The sequence below is a fragment of the Hippocampus bargibanti genome, linkage group LG11, assembly GCF_051943395.1.
Source record: "Hippocampus bargibanti isolate YZ-2025 linkage group LG11, ASM5194339v1, whole genome shotgun sequence".
NCBI classification, from domain to species: domain Eukaryota; kingdom Metazoa; phylum Chordata; class Actinopteri; order Syngnathiformes; family Syngnathidae; genus Hippocampus; species Hippocampus bargibanti.
In genome coordinates this window covers 5054106-5078883 of record NC_142744.1, presented here as the reverse complement: position 1 = coordinate 5078883, position 24778 = coordinate 5054106, and the positions used below count along the sequence as shown (strand labels likewise).

General features: G+C 40.9%; 1 protein-coding gene across 1 annotated transcript; it reads right to left on the bottom strand.

Moving 5' to 3' along the window:
* Nucleotides 1-2036: 2036 nt before the first annotated feature.
* Nucleotides 2037-24777, bottom strand: LOC148891233 (uncharacterized). Its single transcript, XM_089007809.1, is given in 53 exon segments — nt 2037-2277; nt 2363-2532; nt 2613-2727; nt 3111-3288; nt 3372-3581; nt 3953-4048; nt 4145-4270; nt 4335-4409; nt 4474-4546; nt 4663-4724; nt 4727-4792; nt 4869-5051; nt 5209-5256; nt 5601-5699; nt 5779-5859; nt 5961-6087; nt 6168-6307; nt 6426-6518; nt 6585-6683; nt 6767-6907; nt 7125-7211; nt 7304-7468; nt 7560-7670; nt 7755-7905; nt 8064-8158; nt 8266-8373; nt 8455-8544; nt 8632-8794; nt 8882-9070; nt 9146-9216; nt 9442-9525; nt 9723-9812; nt 10784-10954; nt 12179-12214; nt 12294-12372; nt 13201-13254; nt 13351-13404; nt 13468-13512; nt 14006-14071; nt 15213-15266; nt 15397-15474; nt 15700-15741; nt 16603-16638; nt 16712-16774; nt 16870-16938; nt 17973-17999; nt 18688-18741; nt 19533-19595; nt 19684-19728; nt 19821-19865; nt 20727-20816; nt 22075-22128; nt 24648-24777. Coding segments are annotated over 53 exon segments (4962 nt in total). The 5' UTR covers nt 24720-24777; the 3' UTR covers nt 2037-2198.
* Between the last annotated feature and the right edge of the window lies 1 nt (nt 24778).

Sequence of the window (24778 nt, the reverse complement as noted above, 5' to 3'; positions counted from 1 at the left end):
GCTCGGAACGTGACACCACGTGTCTGGTATTATTAAAACGGCAGCAACGTGGGGCTCAAGCCAGTCACTGTTGTGACACCCGTCAAGCATGGAACATGTTGTCCTTGAGAGGAATGTGCCTCTCAAGAAACGTCGATGCTAACACGATTTGAACGATGTAGCAAGCTACCTAAACAATTAGTAAACGCAATGTGGCGAGTAGAATAATCCGGTTATGAAGGCTGATTGCCTGTTTTGAGCTGATCGCCTGTGTTGGCTTGGGCTTTAATTCAAGGTGGCAGAGCATCCGCATGGAACGCTGCTTCTTCCTCATGTCAAGGTTTCAGAATCATGTTACAGTGGCGATAACAGGGAAATCCAGCCCTCCTATACGTTTTCTTTACGGATTCTCCCGTTGAAAATGGTGTGCAGCTGACCCTTAGCCACACGTAGCTAAGGGTGTTTCTGTGTTGTCGAAGCTACAGTCTCAGGAAATAGAAGAGGGTGAAAAACTGTTGATTTGGATTAACGAAAATCAGCTAGCAGGGGACAGTGTATGTGGGTATTATTGCCGAGAAAGCATGGCAACTGCATCAACGACCATCACAAAGGTAAATAAAATGACTATTTTACAGTAAAGTTGATTTCTTTAATTACAATACAATAGTGCATTTATTATACATAAAATAATGTATATTTTGTGTAGTGTTAAGGCTTATTCAGTAGAAAATTATCTTTTATGGGGACCTGGAAACAGATTATTCTAATTCTTAATGGTTTCCTATGGGGAATTAATGTTTGGAAGACACACTTTTTGCCTTACACACACTTTCTGGGAACCAATTAAGTTCGTAAACTGAGGTATCTCTGTCTTTATATCTGTGAAGTCATGGGGGAAAAAATCAGCTTCCGGTGAAACACGCACAATTTAACATGCAGCAGTGATTGCAAGAACAGCTTTAAAATTGACAATGCTGATGACTCAAAGCTCAGATGCGAGCAACACAGAAATGTACTTTTATATTGGCGGCAATGGATGAGTCATGAGTTCCATGATATCAAAATTCTTGAGTAAGCTTTGGCGCTGCCACGTGTTATTTACTGTGGCTGTTACTGCTATTCATTGCTGGAGAGTGATACCGGTGTCATTATAAATGCTTTGTTTGTTAAACAGTGTGAGGTTTATTAGGATATTCGATGTTGACCTTTTTGCTTTTGTTTTCATAACTGCCAGGTTTAAAGCAAATCGAAAAATATTTAGGAGCTCAAAAGTACAGAGCCCGACAGAATGCGATGACAAAAAAGCTTAGTAGCAGAAACACCAAACCGAACCCAATCCTGGTCTCAAGAATCAGGGAAAACATGAGTAATCAACAAAAGGTGCTTGCGAAAGGCAAAAAAATGATAATCTGAGGATACAAACAAAAAGAAAAGGCAAGAAATTCAAATAATTTGGGACAAATTGGCATTTAAATATATGTTTTAATCCCTCATCAGATATTTGTTCATGTTTATTATAATTTCACTATGTAAAGTTCTTTTTATGAAACATTTGTGCGCGGTTATAAATTTCAGTCTTCTGACATTTTTATAATACTTTGTTTTTATTTTTAATGTAGATCGCAAATTTCCCGATTGTGGCACTCTAAATGGCTTTCTGATTCTGATATTACTTCAGAACGTTGCAGCCGCAGTTGACTATTAATTGTCGGAAGGCTAATGATTTTGGCCAATGCCTTTTTTTCATTTTTTAGAAAACCCTTTATTTATTTATTTATTTATTTGGCCAATGCTTTTTTTCATTTTTCAAAAAAATCATTATTTATTGATTTATGTATGTATTTTTATGTATTTATTACTTATGTATTATGTATTTAATTATCAACTTATTTAATTATTATATTTTCACATTGTCTAATTATTTAATCATTTAATTATCACATGGTCAAATTATTTAATCATTTTATTTTTTTAACATCTTAGCCCATGTTTGTGATATCTTCGTTCTTCTGAATGGAAAATAAACTTAAAAAAACATCTGGTCAAGTTTGTGTCACTCAAAATAAAGATTTTATTGTATTATATAAAGACTGTTCATTGTTCTGTCCTTATTTGTGGTCATCCACGATACTTGCTCAGAGCAAAAGATGCCAAACATTTGTCATGAAGTGAAGTGTGCCCCAACGTATCTCTGTACATCCGTCACTTTTCTCAGGTTACTACTGTTTGCGGCAAACCCGACAGCGACCAATTATGCTTTCTCTGGAAGGCCCTTTCACTGTCTGGGGAATGGGTTTACTGTTAAAAAAAGAAGCATGGACATACATGAGGGACAAGATGTACAGTAAATGTTGATGTGAATTGAATCCGTCTTCCAATGTACCTGAACATGTCTAAATTGAGGGATGCTAGCCAGTAGCTGTAGGAATCTGGGTAATAGTTGCACGTCCCTCTGCCATGACACTCTATGAATGGCACTTGGCGAAAATGTTCAAGGCATGAGCCTGGAGACACCAGTGGCTGGGAAGAGCCTTCAGCACCAGCACCTGTTTGCTGGTTGGTTAAGGGTCAAAAGGATACATTGATCACTGAACATACAAATACGACAATATCCACTTGGAATTAATTATCACCATGACAAATGAATAGCCACTCCAGAGAGACTCCCAGTCTCTTGGACAGTCTGGTATCGCTGTTGTCTGACTGTGGATCGCTATGACGTTCGAGGTAGTTTCACACACTGAGCACCTAGGACGAAATTAATGACAGGTTGGCATCTTGGTTTGTTTTTCAGGTCAGGGAAAATATTAGAGCTAATATTGGATATCCATCCATTTTCAAATCCGGTTATCCCGTTCAGTGACACCATCATGGGATTAAAACCAAGAATCAGAACGTAACATCAAGAAGGTCAGAAATTTTACACAAAGAGTGGAGGAGAACTGAAAAACCTGGGCAGCTACCCAAAGACAGACGGTCAGACATTATTGCCCCTTTATTAGCGGACAAGGCAGGTGCTTAAACCCATATTGGCAAAGTGAAATACAGCAGCTTTTACTACCACATGATCACTTTTACCACTGCTTGACTGCTGTACAGTATGTTTCACAAACCAAAAGCTCCAGTCCCACCTGCTGATGTGGGATGACAGTCGCTCCCCTGTCATGGCAACCATGGAGGGAAGCATCGGTGCATCAGTGGACAGCCAGTAGGAGTAGTCGTTACGTGAAGCGTAACGGCAATTTGTCTCCGTATCGCAGAAGAGGAAGGGCATGGGGGAGAATCGAGGTAGACAGCTTCCTGAAGTGCCTGAGATTTAGTTGACAACGTTCACACATAAGGATCAATCGGATTGTTGAAAAAAGCTTCTGGAATTTGACGTGTTCACTTACCAAGGTCCTGACCATGAGCTCGCTCATTTCCATTAATGAAGAGGAAAGAATAGCCAATGTAAATAAGGGTGGTGCCTTCAGGGCATTTGGGCACACAAGTAGTCTGACTGTGTCGTGCTATGAGGAAACTGGTCACATAGCCATATCCACTTTCACCTGGTAAGCCCCTTTGCCCCTTGTTGCCTGGATCTCCACGGTTGCCTGGTAGACCTGGAAAATTGAAAGGTAAAAACCATTTAGCCTATAGCAGCTAAAACTAGATCTAGATGAAAAGATGAAGACACCCTTGACTGGACTTGGGATCAATGTCATTGATCCAAGTGCGATCATATTGCCGCACACTGTGCAGCAAAAGTCCATGATTCACACTCACTCCACCACTGAATACACGCTACATCGACGCAAGTCAGAAAGTGAACCCCTGAGTGGTGTCTTTGAAGACCGCACCAATGGTCATCACGACAAAAATAAAGAGTTCCGGATTACAGGCATTCTTTCATTTTTGAGAATATTAAATGATTTTAAGTGCTCCTTATAGTCAGATAAAATACAGTATGTCACAAATACATTGCTGAACATACCTGGCAAACCTGATGCTCCTTTATCTCCCTTATGACCAGTAAATCCAGGTGGTCCCACCGGGCTGGAACCACGGACTCCTTTGATACCTGGGAGACCTATTAACCATATAATAAGTCACAGTAGTCACAATATTTGTTTATGTTACACAGTAAAATGCATACTGTGGTTTACAAAGAAGGTAAACTTTTGACCTGGTTGTCCTGCTGGTCCTGCTGGTCCAGTGCTCCCAGAAGGTCCTTGGTTACCAGGAGAACCAGGTAAGCCTGGGGGTCCTGGTTCATATATTACTCTTCCATAGCCTGCTTTACCTTTGATACCTAAAGGAAAAAGAGAAAATGGGGATGCATGGTCTGAATTATGTATTCCAAATAATCCACTCACCAGGGCGTCCTGGAAAACCCTTTGACCCAGGTGACCCAGGTGGGCCCGGTATAATTCCATGGTCTCCCTTGTCACCTAAAAAAAAGTCAGTTAGGTTTTCTTTAACACTTTTTGAATGATACAGATTGAAAACTCTTACCCTGGTACCCATTGCTTCCAGGATTACCAGAAACACCTGTTGGTCCTGGATTTCCAGGGTGACCTCTTGGACCCTGGAGAAAGAAAACAACCAAGACTCCTTACTGATCAACACAGGAGTCAAATGCCATACACATTAATAGAATGAAAACTGGTCGGTTTTCAGTTAAATTTCAAGGAGTCAACATACAGGTGGACCAGGAACACCTGGATCTCCCGATGGACCACTGTCACCTGGTCTCCCTGTAGGCCTGAATCCCCAGTGTTCCCTTTGAGTCCAGGCCCAGGAGGGCCTGGAGGTCCAGGTGGACCAGGATAACCTTCGACCAACAAAAGATGAGTTTATTAAGATTGTTGTGTGCGTAAATCACTTAATTTGGGAAGAATTGTTCTCACCTGCCCTACCCAGACTTCCATGAATCCCACGGTCTCCTTTTGCCCCAAGGAAACATATTCCGTCTCCTCCCGGCCGTCCTCTGGGACCAGCAATACCACCTGGACCGGGAAGTCCTTTGTCTCCTCTTAATCCAGGGATTCCTGGACTACACGGGCCAGGTGAACCAGGATTCCCAGGAACACCTGCAGAAGTGTAAGAAGAGTTTTTGAATTCAATATTCATGCATTTACCCATTAACTTACTCAAGTCAAACTTTCTCAGTTTCGTCTTATATGTACTGAATGAGTCAAGTGGGAGAAAAAAAAGAGCATTTAAATATCTGGGAAGTCTAAAACTCACCTGGCTGACCTGTGTCACCACGGCGACCAGGTGGTCCCTCGAACACCACTGTATACATGGAGGAATATGCTCACTTTAATGACATGGAACATAGTGGAAGTACAATTTCTTAATGGTAAGTAGTAAATGGGCTGGCTGTCACTTATATTGCGCTTTTGTGCATTGGGCACTCAAAGCACTTTCCACTGTTACCCCATTAACCGACTGATGACGCAGCATCAAGAGCAACTGAGGTCAAGTTGCTCAAGGGCACTTTGATATGGTCAGAATGGCTGGGTATCAAACCACCAACCTCTGGGTTGGAAAATGACTACTTCACTGCTAAGCCATGCCAATTATTATTTTCCAATCACTGTTTGAGGAATGCACACTGACAGTTTCCTGTTCCTCACCTGAATCTCCTTTCTCCCCTGGTGGTCCAGGGATGCCATCCTGTCCCTGGTTGCCTTTCGGACCTTGATAACCAAAACCACCCGGGGGACCTGCGGCACCTGAAGAAAAAGAGAATTTAATAATAAAATTATATGAAATATAGATATACATATCTGAGCACATTTCAATGGACTTTGCCTGGTGGTCCGTTTGGTCCTCGCTGTCCTTTACTTCCCTGAGGTCCATCTGAACCTCTTGATCCTTGATATCCAGGTGAACCTGGAACAGTCGGATTTGGAAAAACAAGGTAGATCATTATTAGCAAGTAAAGGACTCAAGGCGGTGATATCATGTCATGATAAATTGCCAATGGTTAACACCATTTTGTCCAGTGGGTCCTGGTTCTCCCTTGAGCCCATTAAATCCTGGCAAACCCTGTGATCCAACAACACCAGGCTGTCCTTTTTCTCCCTTCATTGTTTGTATGTTGCTTAATCCTGGTTCTCCCTTAGGACAATGAAAACTGATTATTTATATTATTGACATGTATTTGATTCAAGAAAAAATCTAATGTCTTGTTTTTTCACCTTTTGTCCGACTGGCCCAGGTGGGCCGTACCCATAAGAGTTTGGTTCGCCCTTTTCTCCTTTGTAACCTCTTGGACCTGGTGCCCCAGTCGTGCCAAGACTTCCAGGGATTCCTTGGTCTCCTTTTAATCCCTTTGATCCTATTTATGTATTACATTATATTAACAATCGAACATACTGTATATGCACACATATTGTACTATTAGATGTACTAGATAAGGCATTAAATGAGAGGTTATATTTACAATTTATACTGACCTGTATGGCCTTGGTTTCCTGGATCTCCTGGAATTCCAGAAGGTCCAGGGCTTCCTTTCAAAAATCCCGGAATACCCGGATCACCTGGAATACCTGGACAGAACACGGTGCATTTTAAAAGTTAGGTTTATGTGCATTGAATATGAAAAAAAAACAAACCTCTTTCTCCAGGCCTCCCTGGTGCTCCAGAATTTCCCCTAAGTCCTTTTGCTCCAATACTTCCTTTATCTCCCCTGGGACCAACGAGTCCCGGGTCACCTGACACAGTACAGTTTCAACAGAATTAAAACATCAAATGTTACAGAAATATACACAGTAAATCACTGGAAAAATGTATTCACCTGGCAGACCAGTCTCTCCTGGGGGACCAAAAACTTCTATAGGTATTGGAGATGGAACACCGGGTGGACCTCTAGGTCCAGGGTCCCCAGTCATTCCTTGAGGACCCCAAGCCCCTTTTTTCCCATGTTGACCAGGATCACCTGTAAGCAATCCATTCAAAAATTCAAATTACCATTCTGAAGAAACACTGCAATACTGTAAATTATATAGTTGACTTCCATATAAGCAACATGGGTTCAATTCAACTCAGTAGCCGTGAGAACGTTTGTCACGATCAATGACCCTAATTCATTTTCAAGTGCCCTGAACAGTCCAGCTCAAGCTGTTTGTCAAGTTAAATCAAGTTCATTTGTTTACCGATTTGGCCTGGTGGTCCGATAACTCCGGGCAATCCTTGTGGTCCGAATCCTGGTAACCCATTTGGTCCAGGATCTCCTCTCATTCCTGACGAAACCCAAGTGATTGAAAATGAAAGGTATTTCAGATGGAACTCCTGTGGATTTCTTACAGCCCCAGGCAATATTTAATAAGCATACCTGGTTGCCCTGGTAGTCCATTTTGTCCTTTAATTCCTTTTAATCCAGTAAGCCCATGAGGACCTGGTACTGTCGGCCCGGGATAACCAGGCTCACCTGGATGACCACGTTTTCCGAACCCAGGCAACCCTCTGTTGCCCTTTTCACCTGGCAGCCCATCGGGTCCTAGGACAAGGGAGGTAAAAACTAAATGAAGAAACAAACTGCAGCTTCTGGGACATTTGCTTATAGTAACTTGATGGAGAAGGACACCTACCTGGTCGGCCTGGAGAACCATCTCGTCCTGGTGGCCCTGCTGGTCCAGGAAGAGAATCACATGAGCCTTTATCACCAGGAGGTCCGGGTCGTCCACTTTCCCCTTTATTTCCTGAGCGTAACATGGAAGCAGGAGATAATTGAGGCTGTGATGTTTTCGATTTCCAACTTTTTTTGTGGACGGGTCTGGTCAAACCTTTATCTCCTGGTGACCCTGGATTTCCTGGGAATCCCAAGATCCCTGGTGACCCAGGAATTCCAGGGTCACCTCCAAAGCCTTGATCTCCATCATTTCCAAGAAGACCAGATTGACCCTGAGGCCCCATCAATCCATAACCACTATCACCCTGAACATGATATACAAAAAAAAAAAAATATCCTTACCTCACCTTGTGTTAAAACAATCTTCGCTATCTCAGAATCAGAATCAGAAAACCTTTATTCGTCCCACAATGGGGAAATTTGTAATTAAATCTGTTGATTTAATTTTGCTTTTGTGATTGACCTTCATTCCTGGAGGACCCAGAGGGCCATGTTGACCTGGAAGACCAGGAACACCTATACTTGGGAGACCTGGAGTACCTGGCAACCCCTTGTCACCTATGTGCAGTAACACACACATGCACTACATGTAGTTCAGTACTGATGCGGCCCAACTCATGACTATTTTACATGTGGGAAATATAGGTGCATGCAATATACCCAACCTTTCTCTCCTGGGAACCCTAGTCGTCCAGGATATAACTCATCGCCTTTTTTCCCTTTTTGTCCGAGGGCGCCTGGGCTGCCTATGAAACCAGGAAGTCCTGGAACACCTAGAAATGCGTTTGTCTTAGTCAGCGTGAATGACTCTTTAATCAGATACAATAAATTACTGCATACCAACTTTAGGTTACCTTTCTTTCCGGAAAATCCTGGTTGACCTTTAAACCCAGGCGGTCCAGGTAAACCATTAGTGTGAATGCTGCCTGGTTCTCCTTTCTGGCCTACCATGGTACCACAAGAGAAAATATGTTACAATAATGTCTGCCTGTCTTTCAAGCTCATGCATTCAAATCAAAATGTTTATAAACCTGGCATTCCAGCCGACCCAGGGAAGCCGGGTACCCCCAAATTTCCTTTGGTTCCTTGAGGTCCAACAGGTCCATATCCCACGGTCCCAGGATATCCTTGTGGTCCTGGCCTGCCCAAATTCCCCGGTGGACCAGGAAAACCTTTGTCTCCATTTCTGCTAAACTAAAGTGTCAATAATATATATAGAGTGAAGAATTGTATTAATTTGTATTTTTTTATTGCACGGTTTGCAGGTCAAAATGTTCTCACCGAATCCCCTGGAGGGCCTTGGACACCTTTGAGACCTAGTAATCCTGGAGACCCAGGGTGACCATCTTGTCCGGGTCTTCCAGCATATCCCGTGTCTCCTTTCTCCCCTTTTACCCCTGCTCTGAAATCGGAATATGAGTCTCCCTTTTGTCCAGGTAGTCCAGAAACACCTGGTATTCCAATAGGACCCTTGGCAGAGGAATAACAATTATGAGGCAACATTAAAAAAGTTACTAAATACAAGACAAATACAACTTTTCTTACCGGATCTCCAGGGAAGCCCTGAGGTCCTGGGAAACCTGGGTCACCTTTAGCTCCTGGTCCTTGATTAAATCCTGAGCAACATACACACAGTACCATGAAGAGAAAGGTGGATGTATAGTAGGATTACGTTCTATCAAGGACTGGACTGGAGATGGATCGGAATAAATGATTGATTGATGAACTGATTCTTAGAATTTCATTGACTGATTGAGGCAAAATGGCGGACAATATGCAGCAAGACCTTTGAGCCTTGGTTCTTGATGCCCTTACGATGTGCAATAATTGGTGACTTTAACCTGGAAATCCTTGTGGACCATGTAGACCTGGTGGTCCTGGTTCTCCCCCTCTTGTACAATCAGTGCAGGTCCCGCCCTTTTCTCCTGTAGTCGTGGGAATAATTTTCAAAGTTGTTTTATGACATAACATTAAATTCCCTACAAATCTTTTATCAGGCTCTTGTGAACTTGAATGATTGTTCTGCCTCATCAATTGCCTTGAGTTATGAGCGCCTTTCAGCAAATCAATTGAACAGATGAAACTTTTTGGTCAAATGAGATTCAACAATGCTTTTCCCCACCTTTCATTCCGTGTGTCCCGTCGTAACCTACTGGCCCAGGCATACCCCTGACTCCCTTCATCCCGGGCAGTCCTTTGAATATTGTTTTATCTACAAGCAACAACAAGATGGAGATAATGACCTGCTGCTGATAATGACATTTTTCCATGTTTAATAATTTGTCTTGTGAATAAATTCGAACATGTTCAACATTTCTTAGAAAATGTTGATACTTGAATCCAAACCCAAACTTTATTTTGTTTACAATCGCTCACCAACATTTGCCGCATCCTTATCTATTCCTATTTTGACGAAAGGATGTGAGATACTGAAAGGAACGATGGACTCTAAAACATATATTTTTGCTCTTAAATTCTATTCAATCTCAGTTATCTAGCTAGCTACCGAGCCATCTATTTGCTATCTGCTATTTTTAAGCTATCTATTAGCTGTCTAAGTGGCTGGCTGGCTATCTATTTATCTATCAGATATCTAGCTAGCTATTTTGGCTAGATATCTCATAGCTATCTAATAGCTATCTCCTAGCTGGCCACTAGCCACTAGCTTTCTAGCTAGCTATCTATCTATTTGAGTGACCTCTGGGTTGAGTGAATGCTGTGGAGGCCGCTGCTCACCCACAGAAAAACTTCTGTGACTGTAAAGTGACCTTGAGAGTTTTGAAAGGCGCTTAGAAATGACATTTATTATTATTATTATTAAGTTTTGATGAAATCAACATGTCAGTTTGAATGCATGCTATGGGAAGTAATGTCTATCTCCTAGTACGGTAAAATGCTCTCCGGCTGATTAGCAGATGGTACAAAAGAGAGAGAGATTAGAGATAATTGTTTCACATAAGTGCCATAAACACACAGTTAAGCAAAAAATCTAATTAAGAAGGTTTGTTGAAAAATAGGTTGAGCGACTGGACTTAAACGTTACAAATAAAGTGCACTTATGTATTCGCCGCAACAAATCGCAAATGTAATTATAGTGTTAACGTCATCACATTTTTTTTCCCCCAAAGAAGAATCTGACACAGTTCCACTTTAGTGGGGACATTCACAATGATATTTGCATACCTTTGTCTTCAGGATTTCCAGGTGGGCCTTGATCTCCTGGAGGTCCCTGTTCACCAGAATCCCCTTCAGGACCAGAGGGTCCTGGATAATTAAAGCCTGGTTCACCAGCATTTCCTTTGGGACCCCGATGCCCATCAGGACCCCGTGGCCCTTGAAGATCAGATGAATCTCCTGTATGGAAAATGTAGCGGGTAGTGATTAGGAGGGTGTTGGTCCGCACATGGGCACACAACGTGGGCAAAAGTTTTGGAACACGGCCTTTTCACAACCACTTAAAGGACAACCAACACCATTTTTTTGTTTCCTAACTGACATCAGAAAAAAAAAAAACGTTTTGTAGCATCTAAAATACCCAAAACACGCAGGCTGATATTTTTAGTCAAATGCAGAACACCAATAAAAATGTTAGTGTGCTAAAACTGCAACAAAATGAGCTGCGAAGTGGGGATTTTCAGTTCGCCCCCAGTTCGTGACGTCAGGCCAGAACGTCTTGCCGTGCTCCAGAATCAAAACAATGGCTTCAGAGAGTTCAGATTTGGAGGAGATGATTTCTACCGATCCATGCGCACCAAATCCAGCAGACATTTAAACAGCTTCTTCCCCCAAGCCATTAACTCTTTGAACTCTTTCAACAGTAGCCAAAATGGAACTGTATAGTGCCACTTAGCAGTTTTTTTTGACGACGATACTAGTGCAGCGTGTTCTACCGGAAACAATTTCCTTGTGTGTTCTACATACTTGGCAATAAAGATGATTCTGATTCTGATTCTGAAAGCATAAATGTTTGCAATCAATTAAAGAAGTTCTTCCGTCTCAATTCAAGCCGTCTGGACACCAGTGTAGCACCCAGAAAATGCACAAGATGGCGCCCAAGCTCCGTTGGAAATGGACTATTTTGTCTGCTGGGAATTTGTGTCAACTTCTGTATGGTGTTACCGCAATTGGTAGTCTTGGTGAAACACACAACGATTCACCATTGCGTTATTTATATGTTTTCCGTCTAATTTCGCCGTCAACACGGATCAACATGAAGTTTTCAGACCAAACAAAGTACCCAAAATTGCATTGTGTGTTGCTTTCTCGGTCAGGGGCGTTCCTGACGTGACGTCACGTCAGGAATCGTCACCAACTCGAAAACAAGACTTCCTGAATATTCAGTGTGAGTCTTAAAACGTAAAATATAGCTATGTGCAGTGGAATCTTTGTAAAATACGCTCGGTAGAAGTCATTTAAAGTGATTTTACAAATTAAGGACACAACTTCTTCGGAGGTGTCCGTTGTCCTTTAAGGGTGACTGCTAAAGGCGGCTCTACTCTATTTTCTCAGGATTTTCATTTCTTGTAATCAGGTGTCCCAATACTTTTGCACTGCAACTCGCTTGACTGAGGACAGCACCTGGTGGCCCGGCAAGTCCAGGAAATCCCACAAGGCCTAAAAAAATACAAATATAAATTATGTGTTTTCATAGCAATTTAGCCATTTGCAGGTACACAACTATGTGGTCCTTCACCTTGGCGTCCAGCAGTTCCAGGTTGACCTGGATCACCGACCTCCCCGATATATCCTTTCAGCAGCACATTGACAGGTCCCTCTATCTGCAAAGAAAAAAAAATCTTTCTCAGCATCCTCTATTGTCTCATTGATTTACTTTACTTAATCCATTGAGTTGTTCAGATTATAGATCACAATACTGATGGGAAAATGTCTGTGTAGGCGCTCAGTTGTACGGGAGTGGTCCATCGATGAAAAGGTTGCTTCAGACATCATCTGTACTTCTTTTGAAGGTGTCGGACATTTTGCTCCTCATTCGAAGAGCTTTGTCAGCGAACTAAAGTTGTGCTGGTAACTCTGGCCCTATATACATCCGTAATGGATGGATTTGCCTTTATTAGTCACGCAGTGGAGAAATTTACATTTCACAGCAGCAAAGTGAGACTACTCCGTGAAGCTCATCTGATTACTTCTGTTGTTCTGTGTCACTACCTCTAATGTTCTATGCCAGGCTCTGATTGCCCCATTAGCTCCAACTCATCAGCACAAGGGAGTAGTCCACTGCTCCCCTCAACATTAAAGCAGAGACCTATCAGAGGAGAGGTCTGGCACCGCCACCTCTGTCCATTATGGACATATATAGGGCCAGAGTTACCAGCACAACTTTAGTTCACTGATGAAGCTCTCCGGATGAGGCTGAAGAAACCTTTTCATGAAAGATGTGAAAAGTTTAACATTTTTATATACACACATATTTCAAAAAATATTATTTCTCATTCAAAAAATATGAAAACTAGCCATTTGAACATGAATTAACTACTTATATGCGTAATACTTATGAGAACATTTAGAAACCGTCTTAAATTGACAATACAGTTTCATAGTACGTCTCCTTGAAAAAAAAGTGTCATAAATTACAACAATACAATTACTTTTATTTCCCCAGGTGGACCAGTTTGACCTTGATCACCCTTTGCACCCTAAAAAGACAAGGCACAGGGTCATAGACTTTAATGAAACATGGCAACCCATTTAAAAAAAATCCAATTATATAAGGACAATAAATGATTACTGACCATTCCTCCCGCAGTTCCTGGATAACCAGGATCACCTCTTGGGCCAGTTCTTCCCTAAACACAACGATACGTTATAATCAACCCAATACCACCACGATGTGCAAACAGTACCCCTACCATAAATCCTACTTGTCCGGGTTCGCCATCCTTCCCCATCTTTCCCTACAAGGACAATTACCGGTAAGCCTAGTGAGGACATTGGATTCATGCATTCAATCAGTAGCTTGTGTATGCTCGGAGGGGAACAGTTGCTACGGCGCCGCAGGCATGCATTCATGTATTTATTATTCTCCCATTGCAGTTCTTTTTTTTTTCTCCAAACATATTAGATGACGAGGACCGCCGTTGCATTATTCACTGAATCTCCCACGGTGGAGGAGGTTCATGGCCTTACCAGTACCATTCTTGTTCACATTTGCAAAAGGTGATGACTTTCAAAGGCGTTCAATTCGAAATGAGAATATTTCTGCCTGCCATTCATTGAGAGGAATGACATGTGACACATGCTTTAAAATCCCATTTATTTTAGTGCTGCCCATTACTGCCCTCTGGTGTTTAATAATTTTAAACGGAGGTGCGTAATAGATCAATAACTGCATGTTAGAAGAAAAACTCATCAAAAAGATGTGCTATGGAATAAATTCTCATAACTTACTTCTGGACCCACTTGGCCTCGATCCCCCTTTGCTCCTTTTGTGAAGGAGCCATCTCCAGGGTCTCCCTGTCGAGAATTTTTTCAGACACAAAAAGTTGTGTGTAAACCCAGGGTCTATTTGCTATCTAGCTGACCAGCTGGCTACCTAGCTAGCTATCTATCTAGCTAGCTGTGTAGCTGTATATCTTTCTAGTTGGCTGGCTAGCTATCTATTAGCTAGTTATCTATCTATTTGAGTCTGTGTAAGCTCTCAGTCGTACAGGAGTGGTCCATCGATGAGAAGGTTTCTTCAGCCGTCATCTGTACAAAAGTGAAGGTTTCGGACGTTTCGCCTCCTATCCAAGAGGCTTCGTCAGCGAACTAAAGTCTGACTGGTCGTATCGGACCAGACCGGTTTAATGAAGGATTTTGTTGTTTTATAAGAATCGCGTAAATCGGGTAAAAGAGGCGATTCTTATAAAACAACAAAATCCTTCATTAAACCGGTCTGGTGGTGTGAGGTTCAATTTGGATCGTTCATACAATAGCTTGCTCAGGCAAAACAGGTTAGGCAACTTTCGCAATGCTGATGAGGGTCGTTATGCTGATGAGGTGATACCGGGGGGAGTGGGGGTAATAGGCCAATCGTTAGTCAGGAATGTAGGAACAATCAGTGGGGCCACAGGGGGGGGTCCCGCGCCCCCCCCAACCTGAGAGTAGGGACCTATCATAGCTGTGTCCGGCGCCACCAGGTCTGGACATTAGGGATATATAAATGGGGCCGATATGACCAGTCAGACTTTAGTTCGCTGACGAAGCCTCTTGGATAGGAGGCGAAACGTCCGAAACCTTCACTTTTGTACAGATGACGGCTGAAGAAACCTTCTGATCTATCTATTTGAGTTACTTCTGGGTTGAGTGAACGCTGGCGCGCTTGGCTGCACACCCACAGAAAACACTGTAAAGTGACCTTGAGAGTTTTGAAAGGCGCTTATAAATGAAATGTATTATTATGGTAAAAATGATGAACATAACATATAAATTTTAAGGAGTAGTTTGTTAACCACGAAAAGAGAAAAAAAAAACAGAATTGTGACAGTAAAAAGGAAACGTAACTTGAAAAAAAAACATCCTATTTGATAAAGTTGTCCAGACCTACTATGACGAGAACTGTTGCTCTTCAAGTACAGTACTTCTACTATTTGTCATTGTTACACAGGAAACTTACTTGAGGACCTTTGCAGCCTTTTTCTCCGGCATCTCCTTGGTCTCCTTTCGCACCCTGACAACCAGATCAAATTATTAAAGTTATTACCTTAAAAAAGTATGCTAACACCACTTACATTTTTTGTAGTTTACAGCATTGGAGTAAGGATTCATATCAACTGTGACATTGACTTTTACTCACCCACCTTTAACACAAGACTCTCTGTTAAATACTGCCTAATCCGACCTGGTAATCCAGGTGGGCCTGGGGGGCCCTGTCTCCCCTAAATAGACAAAAAATATTTCTTATTGGAAAATCCAACCAATGACATTTTCTTGTTAAAAAATATCATCACGTTGTGAAGTTTAATGTTGTTGCTTGTAATTACGGATGTCGCCATCTACTGGTGAATCATGATATGACCACTAAAAACTGCAATTATTAAAAACGAGGAGAGGGACTGTGCAAAGGAAAATTCCACATAAATAATATAATGATCACAAATTACCTTTGGGCCAGCTGGTCCCGGGATACCTATACCTCCTTGACCCTAAAAAGAAAAAAAAAACTAGAGTATTCATTCATAAAAGTTGTCAGGGTAAAAATATGCAAGTGTTAGTAATACAGTGATACTTCGGCTTACGAAAGCTTTAGCTCACGAACGTTTCGCCTTACGAACACTAATTTGCGAGAATATAATCTTGGCATACGGACTAGTTTTCGGCGAATGAACCAAACCACACAGCGCCACGGTGGCTGGCGGACTAGTTTTGGTCACCATTTTTCTTTCGGTGCAGACATGGTTTGCTATCGAGTGGAGTACTTTTGCTTTTATGGGACCGAAAAAGACTCCACCACAGGCTAGTGTTAAGCCGAAGAGGGCACAAAACAAAATTACGGTCGAGCAGAAGAAGGAGATCAGCGAAAAATTCGAATGAGGTGTGCGTTTTTGTGACTTAGCGTCACAGTACCAGTATGCTTAGTCGACCATTGCTCTGTGTGTCTAGAAGAGGTTGAAAAACGTCTGTTGATTTGAATTAACAAAAAGTAGCTAGCAGGGGACCGTGTGAGTGAGGGTATTATCGCAGAGAAAGCACGGCAACTTCACTCGGGTATCATCAAGAGGCAACGACATCAACAACCATCACAAAGGCTAATAAAACAACTGTATTATACAGGACTGTTTATTTCTTTAATTACAATACAATAGCACATTTATTATACACAAAATAAGGTATCTTTTGTGTAGTTTTAAGGCTTATTTAGTAGAAAAGTATGTTTTATGGGGACCTGGGAACGGATTATTCTCATTTTCAATGGTTTCTTATGGGAAATAAATGTTTGGCAGATGAACGTTTTGGCTGACACAAACTTTCTGGGAACCAATTAACTCCGTAGGCCGAGGTATTACCTTTGATCCCGGAATCCCCGTCGGGCCTGGAAGTCCCTGTTAGGGAAAAAAAAAACATACATTGACATTTGCAATACTTTTCTTTTTTAATTGATTAGATTTTACTTACCTCAGGGCCACGTCGTCCTGAGTCTCCCGGGAGTCCAGGTTTTCCATGGAAACCTGCCTCTCCCTAAGATATTCATCCCAGACATAGTATACATCCGTTCAGAGTAGGGAACCTTAAATTGTGTTAGTGATATACCCTTGTACAAGGAAAATATTTACCGGTTCTCCCTTTTTCCCAGGAAGACCCAGTGGCCCCGCAGTTACATTGACTGATACTGCAGACTCACCCTGCAGAGGGAGGGGTGCAAAAGTTGTTTTTTTTATATATATGCACGTAAAAACACACACAATTTTATTAGTACATACAGGTAACATCCGAGTTACGACCAGCGCGAGTTACGACCACCCGTACTTACAACCACGACCACCAGACCCTTTTTTTCCTTCTAAATTGTACACCTGGCACCACAACGCGCAAGCAGCCGGCAACACGTACTACAATTTTGGCCAGCCAGCATGTCACACACTCGCACAGCAATCTAATGCGTGACTACACTCAATACAGTAGTTATACATTGCAGATACCGTCTCAGCAACATCTCCTATGGTAAAATGAAAAAAAACTACACTAAAAGATAAGTATAAAATGTATACATGAACTGTACAGTAAACAGTTTTGTATACATTACAATTACAGTTATACAATAATAAAAATTGATAATACAAAATATAAAATGATAAAAATGACACTAACAGTTGTAAAATTTATCAATGAACTGTAAACAGTTTGGTATATAATAGTATTCAACAGAAAACATTGCTTAAAAACAACAGATTGACATAGTTTACTATCCTGCCGTGTAAACGTCACGTCGGCCATTTTGAATGGATTTCGATTGACGACCGTTTGACTTACGACCGTTTTGTCGGAACGGAACTCGGTCGTAACTCGGATGTTACCTGTACTGTCTGTGACAGTGGCAGCAGCTGTTTGGAAGATTGTATTTCTTTTTTTCATGTCTTCCTTCAGGTGTGATTGAAGAGGCAATTTAGCTGCAGTCATGGTAGCAAAATCTAATATTGAAGCAAATTATTGGTCCCACTAGAACATGTTCCAAAATGAGCTCAGGGAGCTCGGGGGAATCTTACCGAATAGTGCCGTGTCATGTTATCATTTTATTTAATTTTTGAAACACATCAGGGAGGATCCCGTCAACAAACTTTTAAAAATGGCAGTCCTGGGCACTTTTACACTTTTCGTAAGTAAATATTTGTATCAAAAGTGTTTAGCAACAGTCTCCAACTGGCACGGCATGCATTACCTTTGGTCCAGCGCGACCTGGAGGACCCTGTGAATCAAACATCAAAAATTGGTATAGATAATCACAAGTTTGTATTCTTAAAAATGGCACATCAGAACTTTTTGAGATCTATGCTTTGCACACAATTGGCTATCTATATATCTATCTATTGGAGTTACTTCCGGGTTGAGTAAACACGTGTGGCACGTGTGGCTGGCGCTGCTCACCCACAGAAAATCATGTGACTGTAAAGTGACCTTGAGTGTTTTGAAAGGTGCTTTAAATGAAATGTATTATTATTATTAATAATAATTATACAGTAAAGTCTCGTTATATCGATATCGGATATATCGATAGTCCCGGTTATATCGATACTATTTCTATGCACGCACGGAGAAAATTACATGCAAACAGGGTCGGATATATCGATAGTCCCGGTTATATCGATATTTTTTTGGACTCCCTTGAATATCGATATAACGAGACTTTACTGTATTATTATTATTATGTTGTGGGTTGGGGAGAGTTTGGCATGTACAGTTTTTGGCCATAAGATGGCGGCACACTATAGTTTTACACAATATAAATTTAGAAGAAGACAGAAAGCAGAATTTGGCAAAAAGTACTTCAATGTCAAATTTGAATGTTACATTTTCTGTATTGTGACTGTTTACATGAACAGAAATCATTTAGGCATGAACATCTGTGGTATCATGATTGTATAAATATATTTTACCGGCAGTCCATCAAGTCCAGGGGCACCATTAAGACCAGGCAGTCCATCTTCTCCCTAAAATAAAAACCATGTATTTTTTGCAACACCAGTTCTTTTGTCAATTGAATAATCCTTCCACTGCCTGAAATGTCCACTTGTTCACTTTAAACATACATAGAGCGAGACTGGTGGAATCACCGAAAGGCAAAGAAGTAGACAGCCTCCAAATAATAATCATTAAAAAGCTAGCCCTCTATTAGCTAGGTAGATAGCTATTTGCTATCTATTTGCTATTTGTGACTGTGAAGTGACCTTGAGAGTTTTGAAAGGCGCTTAAAAATGAAATGTATTATTAGTTATTAGCTGGCTAGCTAGCAATATGGCTGGCTCGCTGGCTATCTAGCTGGCTATCTAGCTAGCTTTCTGGCTGGCTAGTAAGCTTTATATCTGTATATCTATTTGAGTAAGTGAGTGAACGCTGGCGCGTGTGGCTGCCGCTGGTCACCCACAGAAAAAAAATGATCCTGTAACTGTAAAGTGACCTTGAGAGTTTTGAAAGGCGCTTAGAAATGAAATGTATTGTTATTATTCTTATAAATGTTGTTTTTCAGCGTCGTTGTTGTATAAATAATCCGAAAACACTCAACAGTGTTCCATATGGATTCAAAAATGAGAGCATGTCAGTCAGGTTCATCTGATTGAAAAGGTTATCAGGCATTTTTGTTCATCCAGATGATATCTGCCGAATATCCCAAATATAATGCACGTCACCAAATTCATTGGTAAATACTCGACTAAAAGTCAACCACTTTCAGTTTCATTTTGCATTTCACAAAAACAACGTGAGCGAAGAACCCTTTTCTCACATCTGTTCCATTGCAACCCGGAGCCCCGGGTGGCCCAGGTGGGCCCTGCAGACCCGGAATGCCCTGTGAATAAAGACACGCATAAACACACAATTAATCAGAAGACAAACACAACAGCGCATGAGGTAAACAAATAAGAGTTAAAGTGCACCGGCAAACCATGCGAGCCTGCAAATCCCTCTTTGCCTTCGAGACCCTGGAATACACACCACAAACATACACTTAAGTGTTTTATTCGATCTCTATATGTCCAATAAACATACAGTTGGCTATGTAGTATTTTGTTACCGGATCTCCTGTGAGGCCTACAGGACCGTCAGGCCCAATGTTACCCTGACAAATACAAAACACAATTAGGAATTCCCACAATGGTCTTAAGATACAGTTACAACAGTGGCGGACCGTCAAGGCCTGCATAGCATTCCCTGCTGGCCTAAGAATATCTGAATCACGGACTGATGTGAATAATATTTTGTCCATGAAGTTTTATAAATAATTTCATGTTTTTCAGCTTCCTTTCATGACTTTTATCCTGATTCGCATTTAAGCATCTAACCAATCACATTTCAGCCATCATTTGTTACCAGGGTCAGAAATCTACCTGGGCGCTTTCACAATCAGTTCTGCTGGCCCTGTCGCGTCAAATGTGTCGATCAAATTGTTGCTTCAACCAATCAGATTTCGATTTGGCAAATCAAAAGGAGTTCCAACGCCTTCTTGCTGGCTATGATTGTCTAGTCACATGATTGGCTACTCACTAGCCAATCATAGTACCACTAGCCGCTAGTGACAAGAGCATACTGGTCAGAGCTAGCACATTGTTAGATTATATTATTTATGTGGATTTTTACATTGTTAGTGTGGATTTTTACATTTTTGGTATGCTACATAAGCAAATATATTGTTGTGCTGATTTGATAGCGGTTTTGTCAACTCACAACGGCTGAAGGAGGAGAAGAAATGGATTTGGTTGCAGATTTACTGTTAAAGCCATTTTCAAGATGGACTTTTCAAGAAAAGATGGACATCATTAAGAAAGGTCGGGCAGTTATTTACACTAGTGGACGTCACACCACCCTTTTCAGATTGTTGATTGATTTCAGACATAGCACTACTCAAGGCCTAGCGATGAAATCCACGGCTCGCCACTGAGTTACAGTAAATGTGATGTTATTTTGCCAGTCTGATGTGTACCTTTGGTCCGTTTGGCCCAGCATGGCCTTTGCTACCGTCCCGACCTTCTGCTCCTGGAGATCCGAGGCCTCCCGGAGGACCTCTGTCGCCCTGTGGAGGAGATTTGGGGGACTCAAAAGTTGTTTTCAGATCTGAGTGCAACCATGACTTTTGTCCAACACTTGTAATGAGGACGTACACAATAGAAAATGGATCCATATGAGAGATTTTCTCGAAAAAAATGTCACAGATGTTTGTTCGGACATTGTGAACAAAGGCTCGAACGCAGGAATATTGTCTTTTACTGCGGGCAGGGGATGTAGCCATTCATGACCGGCGCCCCTGGACATCCCATGTTACAAGCACCAACATCCGTAAACCAACAGAACATAGACATTTTAACGGGTTGTCTTTACATGAACTGACAGATTTGTAACTTGGCTAATGAGCTCTTCCTGTGAAGGAGTTTACCAAGTCCTAAATTCCGCCCAAGGCCATATCTTGTACGTGAATATAACAGTTAAACAGGCTGTGTCTGTTCACCTCAGATTGACCCCATATTTTCTGTGCTTCCATTGTGGGCCTTCTGTTTGGCCAACTAAGCGACAGCATGAAACTTTTAAATATGATAACTTGTATCCTGTGTATTCTCTATCCCTAAAAAATCTGGTCTCTGGTTAAAAATAAAAAGATAACAAATTCAAATGTACTGTATCATGAATTCAGATGTATACTATAATCCATTTGGGCTCTCATAACAAGATTACAGATAAAATGAATTAGCATACATTGAGAAGCCACTATTTCAAGAAAGTAAACTATCTTCATGATTATTTTATTTTATTTTTATCCCTGTTATCTTTTTTTTGTCAGATTGCAGGACCAATTCTGGGAACGATTGGATTTAGATGAGTCTTCTTTGCATTCTGTTCAGATTTTAGTCTCAGTTTGCCCTTGAGGACACCTGTGGTTTTTGAAATGCGGGTCTAAAGCTTGAAACTCAGAACTTTATTTTGACGTCCACCTGGTCGTTTTTGATAAGAAATGAAAAAAAGAATGTTGAGAAAGTACAGTAAAGTCTCGTTATATTGATATCGGATATATCGATAGTCCCGGTTATATCGATACTATTTCGATGCACGCACGGAGAAAATTACATGCAAACAGGGTCGGATATATCGATAGTCCCGGTTATATCGATATTTTTTCGGACTCCCTTGAATATCGATATAACGAGACTTTACTGTAATTCCTTTTTACATGTGTGTGTGACGAAATGAAAAAAAAACTGCTAGCATAGTGCTACTTCACACAAGTGACTTACCATGTACGACCCATACTAAAAACGTACAAGAGACACTTTGCTCACCCTGTTGCCTTTAACTCCTCCGCAGTGGCACGGTGACCTTCCTCTGCACACACACTGAAAGACATTGCACAGACAACTGTCACACCTTCGTTTGCACGCCTCATAACTCATATCAGTGATCTACTGCATGTGTCCGATTGACTTTATTTGTAGCCTGTGGCAGAGTTTCTGCGCGTATTTGTGTGTCGGGAAGGAGAGAGGGAGGAAAGGACGAATGGGATTTATGGGATCCATTTATTCCATCAAATTACACGGCACACTCAATGTAATGAGTCGGAACCTTCAGAATGCAGAATGGCAACTTTATGGAAACCAGCTAGCTAGCCACTGTGTGATTGTTATGATGTGGCCACTGGAACTACAAGCCAGAACACTGATTCCTGATTTTGTGTGGCACCAGAGAGCTATTCAATTTCACACATTTTGTCCGAAAAGCAGTGATGGCTCTCGATCAAGGGTGTCAAAATATTTTTTTGCCGCAGGTCACATTGTAGTTAAGGTTTCCTCTCGAGGGTTGTGATAAATCTGGGGAAACCATTAGAATGTTTCATCCGCTCCTCATATTACATACAGAACACACAACAAATGACGTTTTCAAATTTGAAGTCAAAAATAAATAGTTATTGTGGTTCATATGGGACAATTTTAAATTTTGGTTCGGACTTTAGCAGGCATCATGGAATTTCACAAGTTCAATTTGCCTTCGCGGGATGAATAAAATGATGTGGCAGGCCAGATTTGGCCCCCGGGCCTTGATTTTGACACCCGCGCTCTTGATGAACAAAAACGTAGAAGAAACTGAAATCATATGAGTTTAAATTAGACAGATGTACTTTATTAAAGAAAACTACAATCAATATTTTTGGGTACCCTTTATTCAACCAAAACTTTTGCTTTGCTTCACTCATATCATTTGAAAGTACCGAATTGGAAAACAAAAAAATCAAAATAGTGTAATAAACGCAACGCAAGGAGAAAAAAAGCTGTGTTTTTTTGGATATATATATATATATATATATATATATATATATATATATATATATATATATATATATATATATATATATATATAGTAAAGTCTCGTTATATCGATATCGGATATATCGATAGTCCCGGTTATATCGATACTATTTCTATGCACGCAAGGAGAAAATTACATGCAAACAGGGTCGGATATATCGATAGTCCCGGTATATATCGATATTTTTTCAGACTCCCTTGAATATCGATATAACGAGACTTTACTGTATATAGAAATATATCGATATATATATATATATATATATATATAATATATATATATTTTAATATATTTTAACCATTTCATGAGGTGTTGAAGGTATAGCCAATGCTATGGTTATTTTATTTACTTCTGAAATGATTAAACGGCGCAATTGGTAGCCTCGATTGCCATGGTTACCCAATGATATCATGTGAATATCTCATCAACATCATTGACGTGTTCTTCGTCACTGTCAAAATCAAAACGAAGTTATTCATAAGTACAGTAAAAAAAATACAGACAAATCCACAGACATCACTTTGCCTGAAATGAAGTACAAACCAAAATTTACCTTCAAGCTTAACGAAAAAAAAATGAAGTGTGCTGCTAAATATCTCACTATTGTTCCTTTTGGATAATTGTTCATTGCAAACTAATTGTATGTCAGGGATTTGTAGCAGCGTTTAACTCATTCACTGCCAGACAATGTGTAAAAATATGTCCACTCCCGTGCCAGGGTTTTTGTGATTGCCACTCAAATTCCAGGACCCACAGAATATTGAGTTTTAGGACTACATAAACATTCAATGCAGTGTAATAAATCTTAGATTATCTTCTTTCATGAGAAAAAAATAGTTAATTCCTAAATTATATGGGTCTGGAGTTATATGAGCTTGAAATAAGGGCGGCTGTCCAAAATACAATGCAATACATACATATTCGTTTAAAAAAAGGGAAATGCTGCCCCCTTGTGGAATGGAAAAGATATTTCCAGAGGCCTTGGCCAGTGCTTTATCGGCACCCAAGCATGAAAAAACAAAACCCGAACATATTTGGGAATGGCTCTCTACGTCATATTTTCAATTCCTGAATAAATTCATGAATGGCAGTGACAGAGTTAATGTTTATTTGTTCCTTAAAGACAGTGATGGTGCCATAAGACGTTTCTAAACTAAAACATGAACACATAATTTGCTTTCACGGGCCTCGTAAAAATGATCTGCTAGGCCAGATTTAGCCCCTGATCCTGAGTTTGTCACCTGAGCATTAAATGCTGGGAAGTGCTATTTCAGATAACTATTTTGTTTAATTCAACATTCTGTCCCAGAAGAAGTTCTCACGCTAAGGCCCATCAACATGGTCTGCCGAAGAGCATTTTGCATGATTACAGTCACACAAACAAACTAAGCTCCTCAAGATGTTGGCAACAACATTTGTTGCAAACACAACCGAAAGTCAGGGGTAATATTTTATGCAACGGGGGAAATACACATTTGACAAAGACGAGGAGAATGAACAAACAAACGTTTCGAACTTTTAGCAAAGTTTTTTAAAGGAATGTTGCACTTACCTTCTTAGCAACAATGTCCGTCATGACCGCAGCAATCAAGATTAGAGGAAGCAGAACACATTTTCCCCCCATGACTTTTTTTCTCTCTGTCTCTTCAAACAAATCATGCGAGGAGCCGTCAGCAGTGATGC